Source organism: Lissotriton helveticus, chromosome 2_1, assembly GCF_964261635.1.
Source record: "Lissotriton helveticus chromosome 2_1, aLisHel1.1, whole genome shotgun sequence".
Lineage (NCBI taxonomy): Eukaryota > Metazoa > Chordata > Amphibia > Caudata > Salamandridae > Lissotriton > Lissotriton helveticus.
Window position 1 is genome coordinate 135020867 of NC_136059.1, and position 24135 is coordinate 135045001.

A 24135-nucleotide genomic window follows, 5' to 3' on the forward strand; every position below is an offset into this window, starting at 1 on the left:
CCTAACCACATCACATCTTTTCTTTGCAAGTTGAGGGCCCCATGTCAGTTTAGAGTCAAAAAGAACTCCTAGATAGGAAAATGTATTAGAGAATGGAATTACTACATTATCTAGTTTGAATGTATAGTGTCTTTTTGGACGCTTACCAACTTGCATAATGAAAGATTTGGAGTTATTAACCAGCAGATCTCTTTCTTCCATAAACTGTTTGAAAGCATTAAGTAACAATTGAAGGCCTTTCTCAGTTCTGGATATTAAAACCGCATCATCTGCGTATAAAAGGACGGGGATACTCCTTCTCCCCACCCTAGGACAATCAGCTTTCACCTCCTGCAAAACGCTATCAAGCTCGTTTATATAAAAATTAAAAAGGAAGGGGGCTAGTATACAGCCTTGACGTACTCCCTTCCCAGTTCTAAAATTCTCCGTTACGCACAGTTCTTGAGAGTACCTAACATTCGCACTTGTGTTGCTATGTAGGTCAACAAGAAAATTAACAATCCCACTGTCTACACCCTTCTCCCTCATGGACTCCCAAAGCCTTCCCCTGTTCACACAGTCGAAGGCTGAGGATAGGTCCATGAAGGCTAGGTGGACTGTACCTTTTTGGGCAGTGCAGTATTTACTGAGTATGGAGTAGAGGTTTATACATTGTGTTATGGTTGATCGACCACTGCAGAAGCCATACTGTGAGATAGACATGATGTTGTTGTCCGTCACCCAATCCGAAAGTCTCTGCAGTACAATTCTACCCACTATTTTTGCCATTGAATTTATTAGGGAGATCGGCCTATAACAAAGTGGGCTGTCCCTGTCCCCCTTTTTAAAAATCGGGACAATGGTGGAAACCCCCCAAGAGAATGGGCACCCGATTCTAGCGGCTGCATTAATAACAGCCTCAACAATCGGTGACCAAAACGTGGGATCAGATTTAAAGAGGTCAGGGGGTAACCCGTCTGGGCCTGGCGCTTTACCAGCTGTCAGCCCCTCTATCCCTACCATTACCTCTCCTCTACTTACTCTGAATGAGGCTACCCCATTATCGGGGACTGTATTCGCGATATTATCTACCGTGCCTCCATATAGTTGCTTGAAATGTACTACCCACTCCTCCTTAGTTATAACACTTTCAAGTCCCTCTCCTGGATCTTGCACCAGAAAAGGTTTCTTGATTACAGCCCAAAACCTAGCACTATTTTTCAATGTTTGTGGGTCCAAGATCTCATTCCACGCCTCGTTCCTCAAAGATTCTTTGCGAGTGGCAGTGGCAAATTTAAATTCTTTGCGACACCCTTTGACCATTTCCTTATTACGGGGGTTTATTGCCAGGGCAGATCTCAGGTTACGCGCAGCTTTAGAACATTCTTGATTAAACCAGCGCGGACCATTATTCACAGACTTCTTTACTCAGTCTGTCATTAAGATAGAAACTTTATCTGTTAGATTTTGAAAGGCAGACAGGATTTGCGTTGGGTCTGAGTCATCCTGTGTGCAACTATTAATTTCTTCACTACAGGTGTCTTTAATGTTTTTATAAATCAGATCCGGAGTACACATCGCCCATTTTAGGCGGCGTCTTCCGTCCGTTGCCCTTACACTGCCCTTGGACTGGCTGCAACTTGTATTAACCACCCAAGGCCCCCTGAGATGGATAGTCAAAGGATTGTGATCACTGAATTCGTTATTTTCAATAGCGAAGGAGTCTGCAAAAACCTGCATAGGCAAAGATAATAACATGTAATCTATAAATGTCCCTTTCCCATGCCCTTTGAAGGTTGGAGTATCAAAACATTTCCCGGGATCACACAGTGCCATTGTTAAAGTGAGATCATGGTCATTTAATAAATCATTAAAAAGATCCCCCTCCAATGTATGTTCCAAGTGCAGGCCCTCATGTCTAGCACACTGGATTTCCTGAAGGTTTTTCATTAGAGGGTCCCCGCAGGGGTGAACGTTAAAATCTCCCATGATCATTAGGTTATGTGAGCAGTCCTTCATTGCTGAACTAACATAATCATTTAAGATTTTTAGGTTATTCAATGCTGTGCATGTATTAGTAGAATTATAAAAATTGATCAGACCAGCCATACAATTATCTCTGGCTAAAACTAAGCCTAAAATACCATGATTGCTTGATGCCCTTCTTTGTATAGTGCATGTCATAGCTACAGAAATAAACGTGACCAACCCCCCTTTTGGTCTACCCCTGCCTACTGCTGTAGCGGGTACAAAGAAAGCCTTGTATCCTTCAATAAAAAGGTCACACTCTACTGACCAGGTCTCTTGTAAGCATATAATCTGAAAACATTTAATATATTTAATCCAGTTCTCATCTTGTAATTTAGTGGCCAGCCCAGCAAACATTCCAACTAATAACATTATTTTTATGTGTTGTAAACTGACTTGCCTCTATAGGCTGAACTACTGAAACACTTGCAGTGTTTTGACCATCCTGCTCCACCAGTCAATCACAAGCATCCAGGCCTGAAAATACTTCAAATCTGTTCTGTGCGGCCACATTACTCCCTCTCCATCCATAATTAACACCGTTGTTATTCTGTACAGGCATCTGCCATCCATTCACCCCATGGCTAGCAGTATTACACATGTATGGTCCTGCCGATGTGGGAGAACGAGTTTGGGTCATTAGCCTGAAACTTCGAGAGTCTTTGGGTGTGATTGGCCCAGGCGCATAGAAATACCCTAATGGACGCACACAGACACTGTTTGGGCTATACATTAGTGCGGATGCACGCAATAACACTGTGGCAACATGTTGTGGATATTTAAAATTAATAACCACACAGTCCCCCGATGTTGATTTGCAAGAGGGGCCAACCCAATTGACCCTTTCTGTTGAAATAATTTGGTCATAGTAATGGGTTGGAAAACCACCATTTTTGTTTAACCAAACTACTGTTCTGTTTTTCGTGATTCTTGAGACTCCCCATGTGGCAGAGCAGGGTGTTCTTCAAAGCATGGGACATTTGTTAATACCACCACATAGGGTACACAGTCAGGCGGAAGATTGACATTCCTAAGTTTTTTCCTCTGGATTGGCGCATATCTGCTAATCAGAGGTGCTGGCGCTTGATTTTTTGGCCGAGTTGCTCGTAGCGGGTTATTAACAGCCCTAGTTTCTATCAAGCCTGGGGAGCCTGGGGCACATCACTTCTGTGCGCTCTCTGCCCTGTCGACCTTTCCCTTCACAGCTTTGTTAGAGGTAGTGCTAGGATTCGTTTTTGGGACAGTCCCTTTTGTGGCAGTGGCAGAAGCCAGATGTGCCTCCAGCAATCCTCCCAGCCTTTCTACCTCTGAGGCTACTGCATCCAGTCCAGTTAATAGTGGGTTCATTAGCTCTGTGATTTTCTCCTCCACCTTACTTAGTAGTGTGCTGATTAGATTCTCATAGTGGTTAGAGGCTAAGCTTAACCCTCCCTCACTATTACCATCCACATCACTAACAGTTATAACTGGGTTACCAGCATTTGTAGCGTTAGGACGGGAAGTATCAGCTCTTTTTGTTGTATTTTTCCCCCTCGTTTCGCCTGATTCTTCCTACACTTCCTTATGGGTCTTAGTGTGAGTCTTCACTGGAGGAGTTTTGCAGATCTGAATGCACCTCTGCATGTACCTGTACTTGAACCACAGACCTATGTGCCCCTTCAGTGCCAGAGTTTGGGTTCTCTTCTGTGATTCCCTCTGACCCTTCTATCACCTGAGTGGGCATATTTTCAGATGATACAGGAAGATTGCTACTACGTCCCAAAGAGGCCCTACGCTCATTATTAATTTGGTTACCTTTTTTTACCAGAAAGTTATCCATAGTAGTCCGACCAGCGACTGGCATGTCTTTGGTAAGTCTGGGCATTATGCTGTGAGCTAATCTTACGTTGATATCAATCAATCCAGCAGTAATAGCAAGGAAACAGACCGATTAAACAATTACTATTAAAACAATTATTAAACTTGATAATAAAGTTAAAGTCTCATATGAATAATGTAGTTCTTTCAACCTTAAAGAATAATCCAGGGTCTATGGCCTGTCCCGACCTCCTCTGGCCTCTGAGGGCCACAGAGGGCCCGCCCTTTGCCCGGGCTTCGCCCGGCACCCGCCCGCGCGCGTCCCGCGTCGCGTGATGGATGCTTGATAATGTAACGTTCCTTTCAATCAGTTTTTGTTAACCAATAAGAATCATGCTTTAAAAAAACCTGAAACATGCACCCTAGTTTTCAGTGTAGAATGTTGTCAAACAACAAATCATTTATTTTCTTGTTTCAAAACGGCATCTTATCCACCATTTTAGAAAAATCTTAGTTTTCAAACTGCCATTTCAATTACAGAGACCATCTGAGCGCATCCAGACCTCCCTTTAACATGCTTAGAGTGTGGATTGTGGGACACAGCTATATTTTCTAGAGCCAAATGTATGCAGAACACTGAGGAAATCACAAAGACCTAGGTTTACCAAATGTAGACATTAACTGGATTGGACAGTGAGGGTTAAAGTGACACCAATTGATGCCATTGGTGAAATCCTTTTTGCATCTCCAACACCCAGACCTCATAATTGTGCACTGTGGTGGCAATGACCTAGACACTTTGACTGGGGTAGGTCTGGAAATGCTTATGAAGGATACCTTTTCAGAACTGATGTCACTTTTCCCCCAAACTGCCTTTGTCTATTCTAACATTTGCCAAAGGCAGAAATGGAACTGTTCCAATCAATTTTGTCCACAGATTGAGAAAGCTAGGAAACATGTGAATAAATCTGTTTCTGCTTTTCTCCAGGACTATAGAATGGGGTCCATATACCAAAACAATTTGCGTTTCAATATGCATGGCATTTACAGGAAAGCTGGTGTACATTTTACAGATGAGGGGAAAAGAGTCTTCATCTTAAACTTTAGACTCTGCATCGGTAATTACTTGTAAGTACTAAAATCTCTCTATAAACACAGGGGCTCTTTTTAGAGCCACCTAACAACTAAACACATAAGCTTGATGTATATTTGAAAAATATTATTTGTTTTTTGGCCAGGAGTCACGCACCCAACACGTGAAAGTCGTGCAGCCGAAGCGCATGAGTCATGCACCAAACGCGCTGGAGTTGTGCATCTTACGGGTTAGAAACAGTGCATCTAACGCGTGCACACCAGGGGGCGCACTGAGTGCCGCAATGGGTGCACGACAACTCATTTTACGTAAAAAAAAAAAGAAATAGCCCCTAACACTAATTTTTATTATCCCCGGGGACAGTATGGGGGGGATTGGAACATCCCACACTATTTTTTACAAATGCCTCCGGAATTTGGGCCCCCCGGGGCAAATTACCAAAAGCCGCACGGAAGCCTAAGTTTCTTTTTTTTATATCGCTAGGATGCGCGGATCCTACGCGCACCCTGCGATTTAAAAAAAATAATAATACAATTTTGGGCCCTGTGGGTCCTTGTGGGACCCCCTGAGCAGACCTAGAGGGTCAGGGTGTGTCTACTCTGTCCCCTTTTCATGTTTTAAACACATATTTCACAGGCTACTTCAGCCTCCCCTCTACCGAGGCATAAAATGGCTGCCAACAGTTTCTAGTTTTGAATGTTGACAACAATTAGCATTCAGCGCGTGATCGGAAGGGTGTGCTTATGGGACAATGGCAATGCGTGCAGTATCCGTGGATCCACCACGCCCATAGATATATATATATACTTTTAAATGTCATTTTCTCAAAAGCTACTGAACAGATTTACACCAAATAAGCAAAAGGCACAAGTCTGAACCAAGGACTACCTCTTTGCCAAATTCGGTGTAATTCCGTTCAGCAGTTCGGGCTGTACCTGCGGCTAAAGGTCCTATGGGAAATTGCATTGGGAAAACACGTTTTGGGACCCCCTTTTTTTCTCGACCCCCGCTTCACCAATCACCTCCAATCTTTCAGGGAAGAAGCAGAACTTAGCTGGCCAAAAGTTTGGAAAATTCATGAACCGGTGCCAAAGTTATTCCAAATAGATTGTTGTGGATTTCCTATGGATAATAGGTCCTAACTATAACTACCTACTGGCGACCGCCAGTAGGTAATTACCTACTGGCGGTCGCCAGTAGGTATATATAGTTAGGATTTTTTCTCTATGGGTTTTTTGAAAATTCTATGTCTAATAACTTTGGCGTTTGTGGACGGAATTGGCTGAAATTTTCAGGAAAATGGCACATTTTGTTTCTGAGCAGCCCTTGAAAATTTGGGGGGGGTTCGTCCAGTGGGGGCCGAGAAAAAAGGGGGGTCCCAAAACGTGTTTTTAACATTGAGTTTTCCATAGGGCGGTTGGCCTCACTTTTAGCCCGAACGGCTGAATGGATTTGCACGAAACTTGGCAAAATTGTAGGGACTGGTAGCCCGATGTGCCTTTTGTAGGTCTCAATATATGTGCTCCAGTGGATTTTGAGAAATTAACGTTTAAAAAAAGATATATATCTGTAACAGCGGACCGGTTAGCGCTCTGGTTCGCGGACTTTTCGCGCAACGGAGCTTTGTGAAGCGAAGCTGATTGGTTCTCCGGCGTCTGTCAACATTCCAAACAGTCCGTAGCGGCCGCCATCTTGTCTCTCGGTAGGATCGAGAGACAAGAGGAGGTCAAAACAAAGGGGGAAATAACTATAAGGGGGCATAGTAGATCCTCGCTGACCCCCTAGGTTTGATGTGGAGGTTTTAAAAGGGCCCCGCGGGGCAAAAAAAAATAATAAAAATAATAATTGAACGGCTGAATGGATTTGCACGAAACTTGGCAAAATATTAGGGACTGGTAGCCCGATGTGCCTTTGCTAGGTCTCAATATATGTGCTCCAGTGGATTTTGAGAAATTAACGTTCAAAAAAAGATATATATCTGTAACAGCGCTCCGCTTCGCGTAACGGAGGTTTGCGAAGCTGATTGGTCATTCTGTCACTGGGCTATAGTTGGGCTACATCTGGCTGATATTTGGGCTACATTTGTTTTTTTGTGTGTCTGGCGGCCATCTTTGGGCTACATTGGGCTACATTGGGCTTCATTGGGCTACATTCGGCTAATTAGCAAATAGCTCATCGCAAACTAGGAATGGTAAAGAATCGCTATTTATTCCTTAAAGTTCGCTATTTAGGAAATGCAAATAACTTTGATGATACATATGGCGGTTCATCTCTAACAAGATAAGAAGCATAGGGATAGATTTATGATGACTGGCGCATCACCAGGGATGTGTTAGTCATTCTGTGCCGCTGTTCCGTCACCTATGGTGTGCTGCATTTACAATGCGGCGCATCACGGGGCAAAAACAGCACAGATGCGTGATGTATCTGTGCCGTAAAGGTGGCGCATTGCTGGAGTTGTATCGCAAGTGTGATGAAGGTCCAGCAAGGGTCGGGGGTGCCCCTGTCGCAGGGTTTCTGTTCTCACACAGAACTGTGGACAGAGGATTGGAACCTCGGCGAATTAGGGTGTCCCAAAACTCACGTTAGTAATCAAAAACTATTTAGCAAGCTAGGTACAGTGTCACATTGGATATAACAAACTCTCAATGTTTAGACAATCCAGAATATGAACTTATAGTACCTCAGGATACGTGGAACTCATGAACAGTCGGTCGTTATATATTTCTTAGAAACCAGAACATGGAGTTAAGAAGAACACATGTGTATTTGAAATGTTTATTTACTAATGCCGTCTTCTCAGGCGTAGTACCTTAGATAATAAAAGTACACATATTATCAGTAGCAAAATTACCAGCATAGTTACTAGTACATAAAAAGTGAATGGTGATAGTATGTTAACATGCTGTAAATGAATAAGAGTTAGCAACACTTATAAGCAGCCGCGGGCCGTGGAGGGAGTTACGGTGAGGCAGGGAGGCGGGGAGGGGGAGAAGCAGGGTGGAGAATACAAGTACACATATTATCAGTAGCAAAATTACCAGCATAGTTACTAGTACATAAAAAGCGAATGGTGACAGTATGTTAACATGCTGTAAATGAATAAGAGTTAGCAACACTTATAAGCAGCCGCGGGCCGTGGAGGGAGTTACGGTGGGGCAGGGAGGCGGGGAGGGGGAGGGGCAAGGTAGAGAGGGCTCCACCCTGCTTCTCCCCCTCCCCGCCTCCCTGCCTCACCGTAACTCCCTCCACGGCCCGCGGCTGCTTATATCTCACCCTCCCTAATACACATATTATATTATTTGCTAAGAAGGTCTCTTTGTGTTGGTTTAGGGCGTGCCCATACTTTAGTGTCTTAGATTTGAAGGAATCACATCAGCATACACCAGCTCTCTCTTCATGTGAACCGCATCAACTGTTGTGTATGTGTGTTCGGCAAAGCAATATAAAACCCGCCTCATGCCCAGAATTGGCAGAAGTTGCACTTATGTTATGAGTATGAAGTCGTGGAGATCAGACCTCATAACAATTCTGTACCGTGTTGTTCTTGAAACTTTAGCACTCGCTGTACAGATATAGTTTAACAAGTAAAGCAGATAGTAGACCAATAACATATTATTCTCATGTAAACCACGATGAACTACTAGGTGGAAAGCTAAAGCAACAACTAAATGTTGTGTGCAGAAGTTGCAAAAAAGGAAAAATGGCGTTTAAACCGGTAATGAGCCCATGCTAACTTAACACGGTGTAAAGATATCCAGGACCTAGATGACACCTCCTCATGATCCGGAAACGAACTGAATAAGATAATAGAAGTGCCATCTCATGAGAGCAGATTGCAAGTTTATATGTGGACGGTCCGCAAGGTAAAGCATTAAAAACTAGGAAAATTCAATGCTAAAGAAAAATAAAACAGCCAAGTACTTTATCGAGTCTTAAGCCAATAGGCAAGGTAAATAATAAAAACTTGACAATTAAGTCAATGAATTGTCAATGAAATGCTAGTACTCAGCATATGAAACATGAAAAAGGTCTATGACATAACTGTGTATGCAAAATAAGCTGCAACAGCCTCCAACAGGAAGTCACCGTCTTCATCCGAAAACAGTTCAGCCATCCAATTTAAAAGCGGAAAAGAACATACGTGCTCTCCCAGCACCGGATCCTCTATCACCATCAGAGGACAGCTCGGTGGGTTTTCAAGAAAGCTGTGTTCCAAGAAAGACTGTGCTGCCGCCAGTAAATTCCAGGGACCAAGTAGTCCATGCATCAATGCCACAGCCATAATCCTTTCGCCAGGACAAATCAACTCGTGAGTAATGATAGGAGTCATCAGCTGATTAAAGTCGACGTCAGGAGAAACCGGTCCGCAGAGACACAAATCAATGGCCCAATCGAAATCACAGGTCAGGCAGTGAAATACAGGCTGGACACAGGTGAAGTAGGAGAACCGAAAAGATAATCCATATGCCGTGCTTAATATCGCCAACGGCATTGTGCCATAATATTCTAGCATGCGATTGCGGAACAGTGTCAGCAGCTGCAGGGTCGGAGGTTGCATAGGAGGGACATCCATATTTAAAAATGTAAAAAAGTACAAGAGCGTCCGCTGGTAATGCAAGTAAAAATGCAATCCACGAACCAGAGTGGAGAAAATGGAATGAAAGGGAGCAGGGATGACTCCAAAGATTTTCTCAAATGAAGTCACGAGACCACTGGTAACAACTTTAAAAAAGTGTGCCAGGGATTTTGTGGAGGATGCGTTAAAGATAGTCGGAAACATGTTGCTGAAATTGAAAGGCAAACCTGTGTACGGGTGTTCGCTATGTGAAGTACGAAAGTTTCACGGGCCGAACTCAAGGCCACCTCTCTCTGAGACAAAAGAGCTCTTATTCTTGTCATGCCGTTGAAACGTGTCCCAAGGTTGGTATTTGTGGCCAGATTGAAAACTCCCTATGTTCATGTGTGGGAGGAAATAGAACATTTCTGCAGCAAATAACCCGTTCACTTACTGTTACGATAAAAGGAATACTTTTAATTAACTCAGAACAATCTTCATTATTGAGCATCAAATAACTACCATTTTCCAACAACTTGAACGTGGGGATGATAGCAGGAACTGGCGTGCCTTGCATCACGCAAGCCATATTTGGTCGCTGTTTGTTGCATGAATCGTGTAACTGTATGTGCCTACACATTAGTGAATGATCTGGCGTCTCAGTGCATTCCTCTCCATTCAGATAAACTTCTTGATCATCTTTGAAACATCTGTATGTGTATGGAAGCGACCAGACCTCATGAACAAAAGCACTACCTAAAGGTTCATAAAGACCTATTGGTATATATTTCATACAATTTGAAAACTTATATAAAGCAAAAGGCAGCGTTATTAAACCGTCGATAAGGCATGTTGCCAAAAAACCCGCAATCCTCTGCTGATGATGTCACTGAGCATGTCATGAATGATGTAATATGTGACATCATCAGTAGTGGATTATGGGTAATAGTATCTCTAGTTTACTCCCCTATAGCTGTCTTTCTTTTAACATAAGTGTGTGTTTCCTTCCCTTATACTTACTGTTTTTGGTTCGCTTCCAGTTCGCGTACCAGCGAGCGAACTAGGAAGCGAACTAAGAGAAATAGAGGTTGGCACAGTTCCAAATATTGTACCAATTTTTTAATAACGGGGAGGTAGTTCTGAAAAGAACTTTTTTTTTTATTTTTCTGAACATTTTTTTACTGTAAGGTTCCCGATTCGCGAAGCGGGAACGAAGAAAAAAAAATATTTAAAAAAATAATTATTCATAAACATATAAAATATATTTTTGGATTTAAAGAAGAATAAATTTTACAGCTACAGATATTAGCTGTTAAAAAACCAATGAAATTCACTGAAAAAACCATAGGTTATAGACCATATATAGTTAGGAATTAGCATTTACAAAACCTTGAAAATTCACTGAAAAAACCATAGGTTATAGACCATATATAGTTAGGAATTAGCATTTACTAAACCTTATTTTACTCACACAAAACCATTGAAATTCCATATATAGTTAGTTGCACTAACTATATATCGCGCACCCGCAATCCACTGCTGATCATGTCACATATTACATCATTCATGACATGGTCAGTGACATCACTGATGACATCACTGATGACATCTCAAATGACATCACTGATGACATCTCACTTGATATCAATGATCACATCACTGATGATATCATTCATGTGATAATACAATGCATCTCCTCACACTCTAATATAACCTCCGTTACACCCAGTGTTAAATAGAGAGTATCATTTTTGAAACCATTGACACACCAATACTAGTTACTACATACGCACTCACTGATTCCTATGTCTACACACACATTCACTCATACAATCATTCATACATACAATCACTCATCTTTACAACACTATCATATGCACTCATACACCTATACAGACACTCACACTCTGCCACTCATCCATGGAGTTACTCACACACCTAGTCAGTCCTGAAAAGAATCAATCACACTTCCATTTTCTCATCTATACAGTTAAACACAGAACACCTTACATTTTTGAAACATATACTAACACATAGTTACTCGCTTATAGAATCACTGATACAAGTACACATTGATCTGCACAGAGTCACACACCTCCCAGCCAGCCATACACACACTCAGTCTCCCATACAAATACTTGTGCAACCAATCAATAACCCATATAGCTACTTATATAGCTACTGATCAACACGTGCAGCAGCTTGCACAACAACAGACATACTGATGCACACTTTTAGACAGTTTAGTCACTAACCCGTGCATTCAGTAAGACGCATTTAATCACTCACTCATACAGTCAATCACGCACCTACTAAAACCTTCATTCAGACACTTATACATCCACTCATTCTTCAATATGTAAAACATATTTAAACTTTACAGAAACACATAATCACTGGATGTTGTCATCAGTGATGTCATCAGTGATGTCACTGACCATGTCATGAATGATGTAATATGTGACATGATCAGCAGTGGATTGCGGGTGCGCGATATATAGTTAGTGCAACTAACTATATATGGAATTTCAATGGTTTTGTGTGAGTAAAATAAGGTTTAGTAAATGCTAATTCCTAACTATATATGGTCTATAACCTATGGTTTTTTCAGTGAATATATATATATTTTCGTGCACTTTTGCACTTTAAGTACCCTCCTTTATGCCAGCAACATGTCATGTGATCAAGCTTCAAGGAGGAAGCGAAACGCGTCTTGGCGGATTTGCTGGACGATCATTTTGCACAATAAAGCACTGAGAAATTAGCACCAGTAATACGTGTCTGCTCATCGTCATTTATATATATTACAGCAACAACTCCGTTCCTCAATGAAATCAGACAGCACTCCAAGGCCGTGTTCACAAAAGATTTATTGGAAGACCCCCTGCCCCCTCCGACAGACGCGTTTCACCTTTCGGCTTGGTCAGACACTGACGAAGCCGAAAGGTGAAACGCGTCTGTCGGAGGGGGCAGGGGGTCTGCCAATAAATCTTTTGTGAACACGACCTTGGAGTGCTGTCTGATTTTGTTGAGGAACGGAGTTGTTGCTGTAATTGACTGCGGCTCACCACCGCTAGATACGAGCACCCAGAACGTAGGAGGAGCAACGGCGGTGACGAAAACTGTGTTTGAAAGAATTTTTTTTAATATATATATATATATATATATATATATATATATATATATATATATATATTTATATATATTTATATCATACAAAAAATGGAGTTCCAAACGAGCACTCTGGTTGGAAATAACAACACTGCATCTGCATCCGCATAGTAAGAGGTTTATTCACACCATAAACCTTCCGTTTTATATATATATATATATATATTCTTCACCCTTAGATGCCACTGCTTGAATCTTTGACTTACTTGACAAAAATTATGTTCTTTCAGGAGTTGGGGTTCCTCCAGCTGAGTGAAACACTTCAACGCCATGTATTCCACACAACTCTGTTCCTTTCTTCTAATCGTGATAACAGGTTAGTGACCTCATATCACAGATGTCATAAGAACACTATGAATACTCACCAGAGGGATTAAATACCAGGTAATTGATCATGTTATATCGACAAGTGAGATAGACATTCCAACCATTTGCATCATTGACCCCTGCAAAGCTCTACTTAATCAATCTTGCTACATATCTGCACTCTTGTGTAGCCACTCTAAATTGCATTCCACACGTATTCATGTCAACAATTATTTATTTAATAAATAAAACATTTTTTGTTGAATATGGGGGTATGAGGCTGATTGACCCCCTTTAACATACACTGGATACTGGGTCCACTGTCAGTGTCCACTTAAGCTGTTATAATACAGGTGACACCAGACACGTTTGTCATCTAGATTAGGTACATGTACATGCTCAGTCTATACATGTGCGGGCACTTCATTTGCATCTATGCTACTCTTTGTTATGCCTTTCATCTACATTCTCATTTTTAAGGTCTGCAGACTGTTGAGAAGTGAATTGCAAAGTGCTCGGGACCGAGTCGTTTACAGCATAAACCAATTTCCTCTAAAAATAGTGTCTAAAAAAACACGACTGGAAAACGCTAAAAAACACTAACTAACACTGTGAGTGAGAGCATTTTAGGGCTCTTGCAACTAATTTGGGGAACGTGGAATGGTGCTCTGTTTTAGATGAATTCATGCCCCCAGGGGACAATTTGAAGACCATTATTCTGTATGTTGATCCGTTGACATTTTGCATATATGTGCCTTTTTTATAGGCTCTACTATAGCCCATGTAAAGCGCTTGGGTGTTTACAACAATGTGGAGGGCACTATATAAAAGTTCAAAATAAAAAGATAAAAGATCCAAAAATTCCCAGTTTCCAATTATCCATGCAAACTCATGTTAGCAGATACAAACACTGTTCACAATCTTGACACATGAATAAGACGCAGAACACAAATCCTCGATCTGTTCCTTCTCCTGCTCCCTTCTGGCCCACCCATTTTGGGAATTCTCCTGCCTAATTTTCCATCTTTATTTATTTATTTATTTTAATTTTTTTTATTTTTTATTTGCAAAGTTTTATATAGCGCTGGCTAGACCCGGAGGTATCATAGCGCTTTACATGAGCATCAGCAAGTTACAGATTATATAATTACTTCAGTTACAAATTCCAAGCATCAACATAGGAGAAAGATAGAGGGAAGGAAGCATGACTGTGAGGCAAGGATAACAATGTCAGATGTCCGGCTGGGTGGATGACTGCAGAGGGGGTGACCCAGGGCCAAACTTCCCTATAGCTGCACAAGACAACTTCACCGGGCATCAGCCAAGGTTGTTTGGACTCCGTGGTGAGAAAAGACTGTAGAAAAACATGCGAGTACACAATAATATAAGTTATATTTGCGTTACGTAGCAAAGACAAAACGTCTTATGTGAAACGGAAAGTCGAGGGGGGGAAAAGGAAAAAAGGGGAAAAAGAATGCAGATAGCATCGGGAAGACCAGAGGGGGAAGAGACTTTAGGGGAAACAAGCAGTCAAAGTGTAAGATAGACAAGACCGTGAAGCACCGTTAAAAACAGTGTCCGATGTCAGGCTGGGTAGGTGACGGCCGAGGGGGTGAACCATAGCCAGACTCCTCTATAGCTGCATAGGACAGCTCCATCGGGCATTGGCCAAGGTTACTCGGAATCCACGGTGAGAACAGACAGTAGAGAAATATGAGATTGCACGATAACATAAGTTATTTTCATGTTAGATAGCAAAGACAAAAGTCTTATGTGGAATGGAACACACAATTCTGGATCCACAAAGGCCAGGGAGAGCAGGAAGGCCACATGAAGCATTGCATTTGACCTTTACCCATACCCAGGATGGGGATGTGCCTGCTAGAAGTAAAAAAAGAAATATATTGAGTTTTATCATTCCATCATTGCATATTATAAATGTATTTAGTATATAAACTCAATACAACAATTGCAACATTAATAACATACAGTACATAAAGTAAACATATTTTACAGTACATTAAATTGAGAATGGGCCTTGAACTACTCATCTCGGATATCAGTGACCATATCAGAATTCATACGAATGGCTAGCCCCTCCTCTCCCATCCTCCAATATAGTTTTGCATAGATAGAACCTAACATAGCCATGTAAGGCTTCTTAGCAGCGAGAGCTCCTCAGGTTATTAATTTCCTGTCAGGGTACAGGTCACCTAATGTGGTGACTCCAGCCGCCCTCAGTGTGTTCAATGACCCCTGTTCCTGAGGGACTGAAATGCCAGGATGGGCATCTACCAACAAGGCTGATGCGTATAGGTAATCTCTGCCTGCCCTTACCCGTAGTTCCCATCATGCGCGAGCGGTGAAGCTCACTGTGATTATGTGTACTCTGGGCTTCAGAGGGGGATTATAAAGCAGCATTTCAGAGAGTGGGATTGGGTGAGTGTCATATGCCTCTACCAACAGATGCGGTAATTCAGTCTCACATCTGGTGCCCCAAAGCCGCCTCAGTCAAATGGCCGCACCAGAGTATCCCAGCTGAAGCGCAGCTTCTTAACTACCTATGCTAGAATCAGTGAGCATGCCTGGAGGGATTTAAAGAGTGGTGTATTTAACACCATGGGAATGTTCATGGACAAATGCAGGAATTTAGGCAGTACCGTCATTTTTATTACGATCTGATTGGGACATTGGGAGCCGTATCCATCTAGACACCTGCTCTGTTAATGTTGTAAGTGCTTGTCTATAGTTCATTTGCACTACTTACTCTGGGTCCCTATGTATCCAAACACCAACATATTTAACAGGCTTGATAGCCCATGTCAAAGGGAATTCTTGCTCAAAAAATGTGGTGAACTGTCTGAGGGGTAATATTACAGATTTTTCCTAGTTTATGCTAAGGTCTGAGTTCCCTCCAAATTTGACATACTCCCTGAGCAAGGCTTCTAGATTTGTCTCAGTTTCTTGCACATACAGTAGCATGTCTTCTGCATTTAAGGATATGGCTAATGGCTGCTGTCGGAACCCCAGCACAGCCTGCGTATGCCGCTGCCTAACTTTGCACGCTAAAGCTTCCAGCACAAGAGATAAATGCATTGGTGACAGCGGACAACCTTGCCTAGTTCCTCTACAGATTCAAATAGGATCTGATACAAACTTATTAACTCAAAGCCTAGCAGTTGACTTAGATTAGAGCAGATGCACCCATTGCATGAAAGAAGAGGAGAGCCTTATCCGGCTTCAATAACATAACTATTGGGGCCTCATGCAATGTGGGTGGTAGTATGCCTCCTCATATACCTCCACCAGTCTCGGCGCCAGCTGGTCTGTGTTAGTTTTATAAAATTCACTGGGCAGGTCATCTGTACGTGCTGCCTTTCCATTTGGTAGTTTTTGTATGGCCTCTTTAACATTGTCTACAGTTAGCAGTTGCAGGAGGAATTCCATGTGTCCCGATGACAGCCAACCAAGCGCCACATCATCAGGATAGTCAGCTATCTCAATTCCATTCAATTCAATAATCTTTATTTCGGTTATAAAAAAACATTAAAGATATTCATACAATATAAGAACAATCAAATTTCCAATTCCGCGCCCATCTGTCCCAGCGTAATTTAAGTGTACTAATTGAGGGCCCAGTAAAGGTTATTGCAAATGTTAAAATGTTAAGATCTAACATCATGGAACATCCATTAAAAATATCATAATCGTGACCTATCGATATTATCAATTCATTTAAACAAACTTTATTTACATGATGTTGTTTCCTTCTTAAAAGTGAAAGATAAGTATAAAAAATGATAGGCATTACTGTCATTAAACTCATGATTCCATATCGTACCTTTTAGTGCTTTTTTCATTTTTTTTAATCTCATCTAAGGGTTGAGCTGAAAGTCCCTATAACTTCGAGCCCCTTCTCCTCCTTACTACATCTACATAGAAGAGGTATCTGCCTATGCTAAAGACAATGGATTGAGTAGTTTCAGTTCTGAATATTCTTTCCGCCTCGCTAAGACGTCTAAATCCCTGAATGCGGCAAATAGGTTTTATCCACTTTCTTCTAGGGTGAATGTAAGCAGGGCAAAAGAATAATACATGAGCTTCGCCCTCTTTGGCACCAGTATTACGAAATTCACAACTGACCACGTTTTCCTTCCCTGCTTTACAAACCCATTTAGTAGTGTTTGCTTTAATTCGCAAAATGCCATAACGAAATTTTAAGTACAGGAATTTAGCGAGACCTGGTAAAATTTCATCCATAAAAGACTCAAATCTACTATCTGTTTTCATAGCTAGATACCTCAACGATAAGGTGCCTGATTCTGGGTATTTAAATGGGAGTTTAAAACAAACGCCCAGGAAGTTAATTTTAACCCTTTTTTACAACTCAAAGTTAAACTTTCAGGGTCTTCCCAGTAATGTCTCAGCCCCAGCCTAATAAACCAGTCCACAATATGGGTCAACCATGCCAACCTCGTATTGTATTTTATTCTCAGGATTTCTTTTAATGCTTCTCTATAATCGACTAATTCGTCTGTTGAGCACACGCCAATACAGTAAGGGCCGTATGACCGCGTGGTTATCAGTACGATGAATGTCTAAGTCCATTATAAGAGGAAGTAAAGGTGTGCACCATGGGATACCTAATAATTTCCTGAAGAAGATATTCTCTTGTAGCATAAAAGTATGTTTTTTTCGCGTAACCCCATAGTTCAGCCCCATAAAGAGAAGCAGATTGTGCCTTGTGTTTATATAGCTCTAATGCAGGGAACATAGCTTTAGATTGGCTACTCCTATGCCACCTTGCTATTGGGACTAAGTTCTGAGTAAGAATAGTTTTACTTTTGTCTATTTGAGATTTCCAATCTAGTTTAGTGTCCAAAGTAATGCCTAAATAATTAAAATGATGCCAGGGGTGTGGAATTTAATGAAATATGTACTTGTCCAAGGGACAAGTAGCTTCATTAATCTACTTGTCCTGTAACAAAATCCACTTGTCCCTTTGGTGCCACATAGTGCGCCGTAAAATAATGGCAGCCATCTCAATATAGAAGAGCTTTGATAGTAGCCTCTCTGGTTAATGTCAGGTTAATACTATAAAAGGATTTGACTTTTGGGGGTTTTCACTAGCTTTTCTCTAATCTTTTCCCATACTGAGAAAGGTTGGAAATTTACTACCCCTGACAATGACCGAAGTAAAGTTTCTTCCAGGGCTGGGAAAAATGTGGTTCGAGGAAAAGTGAACTTGTAAACACTCAGATTTCCACTGGGGCACATTCATCTTTGCTCATGCTAAAATGCAATTCACAAATATTTTCTAGAATTACGGTTTCCTGGCCTACTTAATTCATGTGAATTCATGAAAAATGTAAATCTGCATTAATATAAGGACATATATCCTGGGTGCACTTTTGTGAGTTTCTTTAACATTTGAGCCCCTAATTCAATCTGAGTTAACCAAGACTTTTTGTTTTAAATGCTTTCTCATCCTATCTATCGGCTGGCTTCATTGTGTGTGACAACATTCTGCTATTTTACAAAGTAGTTTTGTTCAGTGCCAGGAATTTTTATGGCAATGAAGCCTTTATGATGTAGTGTAGTTCCTATCATCCCAATAGGCTCTGCGCATTGGAATAATACCTTCAATAGTATAGGCCTAGACCAGACGTTAACTAGGTCTACTACTGTCGATATTAGACTTAAAGTTTTGGGTTTGCCAGCTAGCTCAGAGTTCACTAGAAACTTTCTCGAATAGGCAAGGAGGAGTTGAACCTCCCTGGATAGACGAGAAGGGATTTAGTTTCTGACAACCATAGAACATGACAACTTTGCTCTCCCCTAACCAAGAGTGTATCTCTAGAGTCGTGTGAAAACAAAAGACGATTTATTTTACTCAGTCAGTACGTGCATTCTTAGTCTCACCAGATTGTAGAGAAAAGGAAGAGACGGGCGTGTTCAATAAAAGATGGTATTTATTGATCTGCCTCTTTTCTCACACAAGAGAAATGGATCGATATTATTGCAATACTTATGGTTAAGTAAAGTGCATACATTAAAAGCAGAAGTATAAAATAATACTGTAAAAACATTTATATGGTTTCTAAGCCATATGAAGGTTTAAAATGAATAAAATAGATACATACACATATACATTTGACTAATCGTACTCAACTGGTGTTTCTAGCTACGCCTACCCCGTGTACCTGACCTAAGCCTAATACGTGGGCGGGGATAGAAAGTTACAGTTTAAGTTAAGTTTGTTTTGCCAAGTGACTGACTAAAGAATTCTCTGCGAGGGGTTATTCAGTTCTGTACCTGGAATCTAGGATGAATGAGGGATGGTATCTCTCGTCTTTGGTCTCGATATTCCAGGCTGCCTGCGAGGGCTACCCGGAAGCGCCGGAGCTGGATTTCTCGGCAGGAGAAAGCAGCGTGTCGTTCTCAGCGCGTCAGGAAGGCGGGGCTGCGCCAGCGGGGTCTGCTCTGCTCTGGGCTTCGGCAAGTCTGGCTGCTCCGATCTCTTCACCACCACGTGTGTTTGCATAGGGCAATATCGGTAATATTTATACCTTTAAGGTGCCGAGATTGACGTAAGGATGGACATAGATACGTCAATAAGGATGTCATACGACTTGGTCGTTAGCACATTCTTTTGCTGAAGTTCTCGATGAAATCAAAACAATGGCCGCAGGGTTTTTCCCAGGTTGTCATAGGTTTGATTTGTTTTGAGAACTCTGTATGCCTTATCAGGGGCTGGAGGAATATCGCTTGTCTAATTAGATGGCAAGCGTTATGACCTAATCAGATAACACGTTCCTGTGCCGTAGTGTCGCTTTATCAGATAACGGTTCCTGCATCATGGGGGTTTTCTGCATCATGGGATGGCTGCTAGTTAACTTGTTAACCAGAATAGGGTCAGGAATAGGCGGATCGATACAGAACCTATAGGAATACATCACACCCACTCCACGCTAACTATGGACATATTTACTAATCTAGGCATAGTAAAACATACTGTAGAGTATAGTGTATACCTTACCACCCCAAAATACATAAATGCATTTTGAAATTATCAAATATACGGAAAAAGGCAGTCATATGTAATATATGCACTCAAGCTGTAGAATAATGCTAAAGTAATCACGCATATCTATACATTATCACTACTTTGTATATGAGAATTTACACATGAGATGGCTCTTAATACAGAAAAAAGGTTCGAGACCATTCCATCACAGAATAAAATAACTATGAACATACCAGCGGGCAGCTAAGGTCTATAAAGTATCTAAAAATAGAAATTTTAGTTCTCTAAGAATAGTTCTTACTTTAAGCAGAAGATAAGTATCCCGAAAAATTCGTAAAATTATTTTGGGGCTGCTGAAAAAAATTGCTGTCTGTGAACTGGAGCGAAAATTGTTCATGTGACTTTATTATTAAAGTTGAAGGCCAAATTCAGGGTGTTGGGAACGCCGTGTGCTAGTTTGCTCAAAAGTCTCTATTTCTGCTCTGGTGAGAACATCATATCATTTAGACTGTCGAAAAAGCTGTCAACAGCTTCCTGGGAGAGTTCCACTTACTCGGAAAAAGGTGTAACCATGCATTCGTTCGCATGATTGTCTCCATTGACGTTCTGATTTGGATTGCTGACAGAAGGTCGTACCTGATCGATGCTGCTTTCATCTTGAACTTCACTACCCCTTAATCGTAGTGGTGAAGCTTCCACGAATGCCGTCATCAGGATTGGTAGCCGTTGAGGGCAGCACAAAGCATGAGCCTTTATTGGACTCAACAATGTTTCTGCATCCATTGGCGCATCCGATTGTAGCGTCAGACAGATGTCTAACACGCATTCTTCTCCGCATAGCAGGCACCTTAATACAGGTAAAACACATCGATGCCACATTGGTCAAAATGATAGAAACCAAGTCATGTTCAGGTCTCTAAGCCGGGATAGTCCCAGGATTTTTGATATCCGGTCCCGGTATCCAATGGCTCGGATTGTTTCTTCCCTTGTCGCAGGTGTTTTGTCTGTGACATGGTTTGCCATAACGAAATATTAGGACCAAGAATAGGATTCCTGCAATTAGTCCCAAAATGAGGGGAAGTCCGCCAAAAATCGAATGGAGGAAATCTGGAAAAATACCCAGTATGGCTTTGAATGGTGTTAATGCCATTGAAAATACTGTCTTAAATACCTTTGAGACTCCACTGGTATCAGAAATATTTAAGATTTCATTCAGGATTTCTGCGAAATGTATGGGGGATTTAGTTGATAACAAAGAGTGAATCTCTGCAGTCGTCCTTGCGACTAGGAGATCATACGTTTCTTTTGATGACGTGAGCCTGGTCGGCGTCTGAAGAAGCACTGTTTTCATTCTGCTTAAAGTATCTATTCGAATAGAAGTAATTTTCAAGTTGGGCCATGCCCTTGCCTCCCTGTCTGGAAAGGAGCTGGGGAACAATGAGCGTCCACAGCACTTGACCTTCGCAGTCGTAGTTACGAGATAAGGAGTCCCGGGCATAAGACTACAACATCTGCGATCTACAATTAGAATGTAACTCCCATTATAGAGTCTTTGAAAGAATGGTTCTATCTCTGTTGCAGGTGCGCCTTGCTGGTGACATGAAAGGTTATATGAATTCCCTTCACAGGCTCCATGCAAACTAATTCCATTACACAGAAGTGTACCGCTTAGTGACATTGCACAATTATTGCCACTTAAGAAACACTTTCTGTCCTTTATTACTGACACATGCGTGTGAATAGGGCAAGTTCCATGTTGTTTTAATGTACCCCTTTCCCAATTTTTCGTACATGCCAGCCTGTATATATTTTTGGCAGTATTGAAACCTGAAGGTTGATATTGGAATATTAATTATCCCATGTATTATCCATTCACTGACAGGTCGTTCTGACATTGTCACTGGTAATCTTTCGAGTTTCTCAATGCTCAGGATTGTATAATCAGCACCCTTCTGTGCCATACTGATTTGTTTATCAGTAAGGTTAAAGATATTGAATAGTGACGTTGTGTTGATTAAACGCCAAGGCACATAGCCTGAACGCAGATTTTGTAACGTCCAGCCAAGTTGTACAATAGAACGCAATTGAGACTGACCGTGTTGTAACAACAGTAAGTCCTGCGATATTATGTCGATTGCTGAAGACACAATGCTGTCCAAAGAAAAAATTCTGGAGGACAGAGTCATTAACCCATTGTCCACTACAGAAAGTGATTTTTCCAAATTAATACGGTCAATTTCCCGTATTCTTTCTGCTGTTTCAATTTGAGTCACCTTCCAGGCCTCATTGTATGCTGCATATACAGAGGCTGCTATGAAACGCTTTTGACGCTGTTTGCGTGGTCCCATAATGAAATCACGCAAGTCAGCACCATCAGTAAGTAAAGTTAGGTGTTGCTTAATTTCTGCCAGTGTGGAAGTTTGTAGCCATTGAAGGCATAATTTGCCCACACTGTAGGTGGTTATTATCCCTGGGTGTTGTCTTTGGGGATATCTAGGGTCTGGCCTGGTCAGTTTGAACCCCTGTGTTTTGTTCAGGAATCTGTCTTGACCGTTATTAGTATCTTTGGGCCAGATCAACCACTGTTTCCAATCAGGATGTGTTCTGTTTTGGTTTAATACATAATTTACGTCTATCTCTTCATCTGTAGAGCTATTGCTGTTCATTGTTGGTTTTGGAATAGACGGTTTATTTAAGTCTTTGATTTTGGCTAGGCCAAGACAGGTAGTTTGTTGAACAGTGTCATTTAAAAATATAATTTGTTCTGGGATCATGCAGGCTCTAAACAAAGATTCTATACCTTGTACTTGCCATTCTTTTGTACCCCAAACACTTTTTACTTCAACATTTTTGTCCCAATAATCAAAACCAAAAAGTATTCATTTGTTCAAAAAATTAGTCTGAATATATCAATTTCGTGTTTGTTATCATGGTCTTTGTCCCTGTCTTATTTGACAATTTGAAATAAAATGTTTCAGCATTACTTGTGTTAAAACCTGAAAAGTATGAATATTTGTCATAAAAGGTTCTTGAGCTTCCTTTTGGAGGGGTTGCACAATGTTCCCATTGATTATAATTTAAAACAGTTCTAGGTTGTGCAAATTTATGTAGAAAATGGTTACCATAGTGGTTATAACAGTACATACTATCATAATTTGTAGAACCCTTCAAATAATCATGTTTGGTAAATTTAGCAGACATCACTAAGTCAGACATCATATTATTAATACTTTCGAAGTCCCAATCATCAGCAAATGAGCTTGGTTTTACAAAGTCACTCAATGAGATCTTAATTTGGTGTGGGTATTTCAGGATTTCAACCGGACCATAGATTTCGTAGTCAGTGTTGTCCCATGCTACCCCACCCGGTATATGATTGGCTGTGAAGTTGGCTGAAGAAAGTTCTCTTTTCTCGACGTGTGAAGATGTGTGTGGTTTGAGGATCAAGTTGATTTTCTGACTTGCTGTGTCCATTTTAGCATATTTTCCCTCAATGAAGCGTCCCAAAGTTAGTACCATGATGAGCCAAAGTATGAGGATAAATGCACCAAAACCCACCCAAAATTCGATCCATGGAGAAATCAGATATGTTTCTTTCAGTTGTTTCAAAAGTTCTTTAGCTTTATCTTTAAAGGTTTTTGTTGATGGCTGTGTTTTTGATTCACTGAAGCCTTCAGAGGAATCATCGAAGTTTATGAAGTAGCCGGATGCAGTTCTGTCAATTGTTCCAATTGCTTCAGGATTACGGTTTCTTGCATATTCGTTTGGTACTTCATTGTAGATTGGTGTGTCTCTGCTAAATGTTTTTATTTGGGTTTTCAGAGGTTTAAGTTCCATTGCATTGTTGCATAGTCCTTGTTGTTGTTCTGTAGGTGTTTCGAATGTGATTAGCCTCTTAGTTAGGACCTCTGTATTGGTAGCAAACCTTGGTGTTCTGCTACTTATGGGGAGTCCACTTGGCCTACTATTTGTTATCGGCCACATGATTGTGGTTTTACCAGGTCGATAGATACAACTCGGTTCTCCTTTTTACCAGCAAGCGGCGGTAGTACAACTGATCTTGTCCCGTTGATAGACAAGACGGGAACTGCTTTTCTGTAAGAAGGCCCAAATTCCTTCTTTACCGCGATCTTTTCTCTGACTAGATCCCCGACTTTTGGAATCCAGACGGGTCTT

At 41.2% G+C, this 24135-nt stretch overlaps 1 protein-coding gene across 1 annotated transcript in view; it reads left to right on the forward strand.

The window, feature by feature from the left end:
- LOC144819253 (uncharacterized) overlaps positions 1 to 24135 on the forward strand; it is a 117919-nt gene that overhangs the window by 57566 nt on the left and 36218 nt on the right. Inside the window, exon 2 of the mRNA XM_078677222.1 lies at positions 12857 to 12942. Coding sequence (XP_078533348.1) covers positions 12897 to 12942 — 46 coding nt within the window. The 5' untranslated portion in view covers positions 12857 to 12896. The remainder of the gene's footprint in view (positions 1 to 12856; positions 12943 to 24135) is intronic.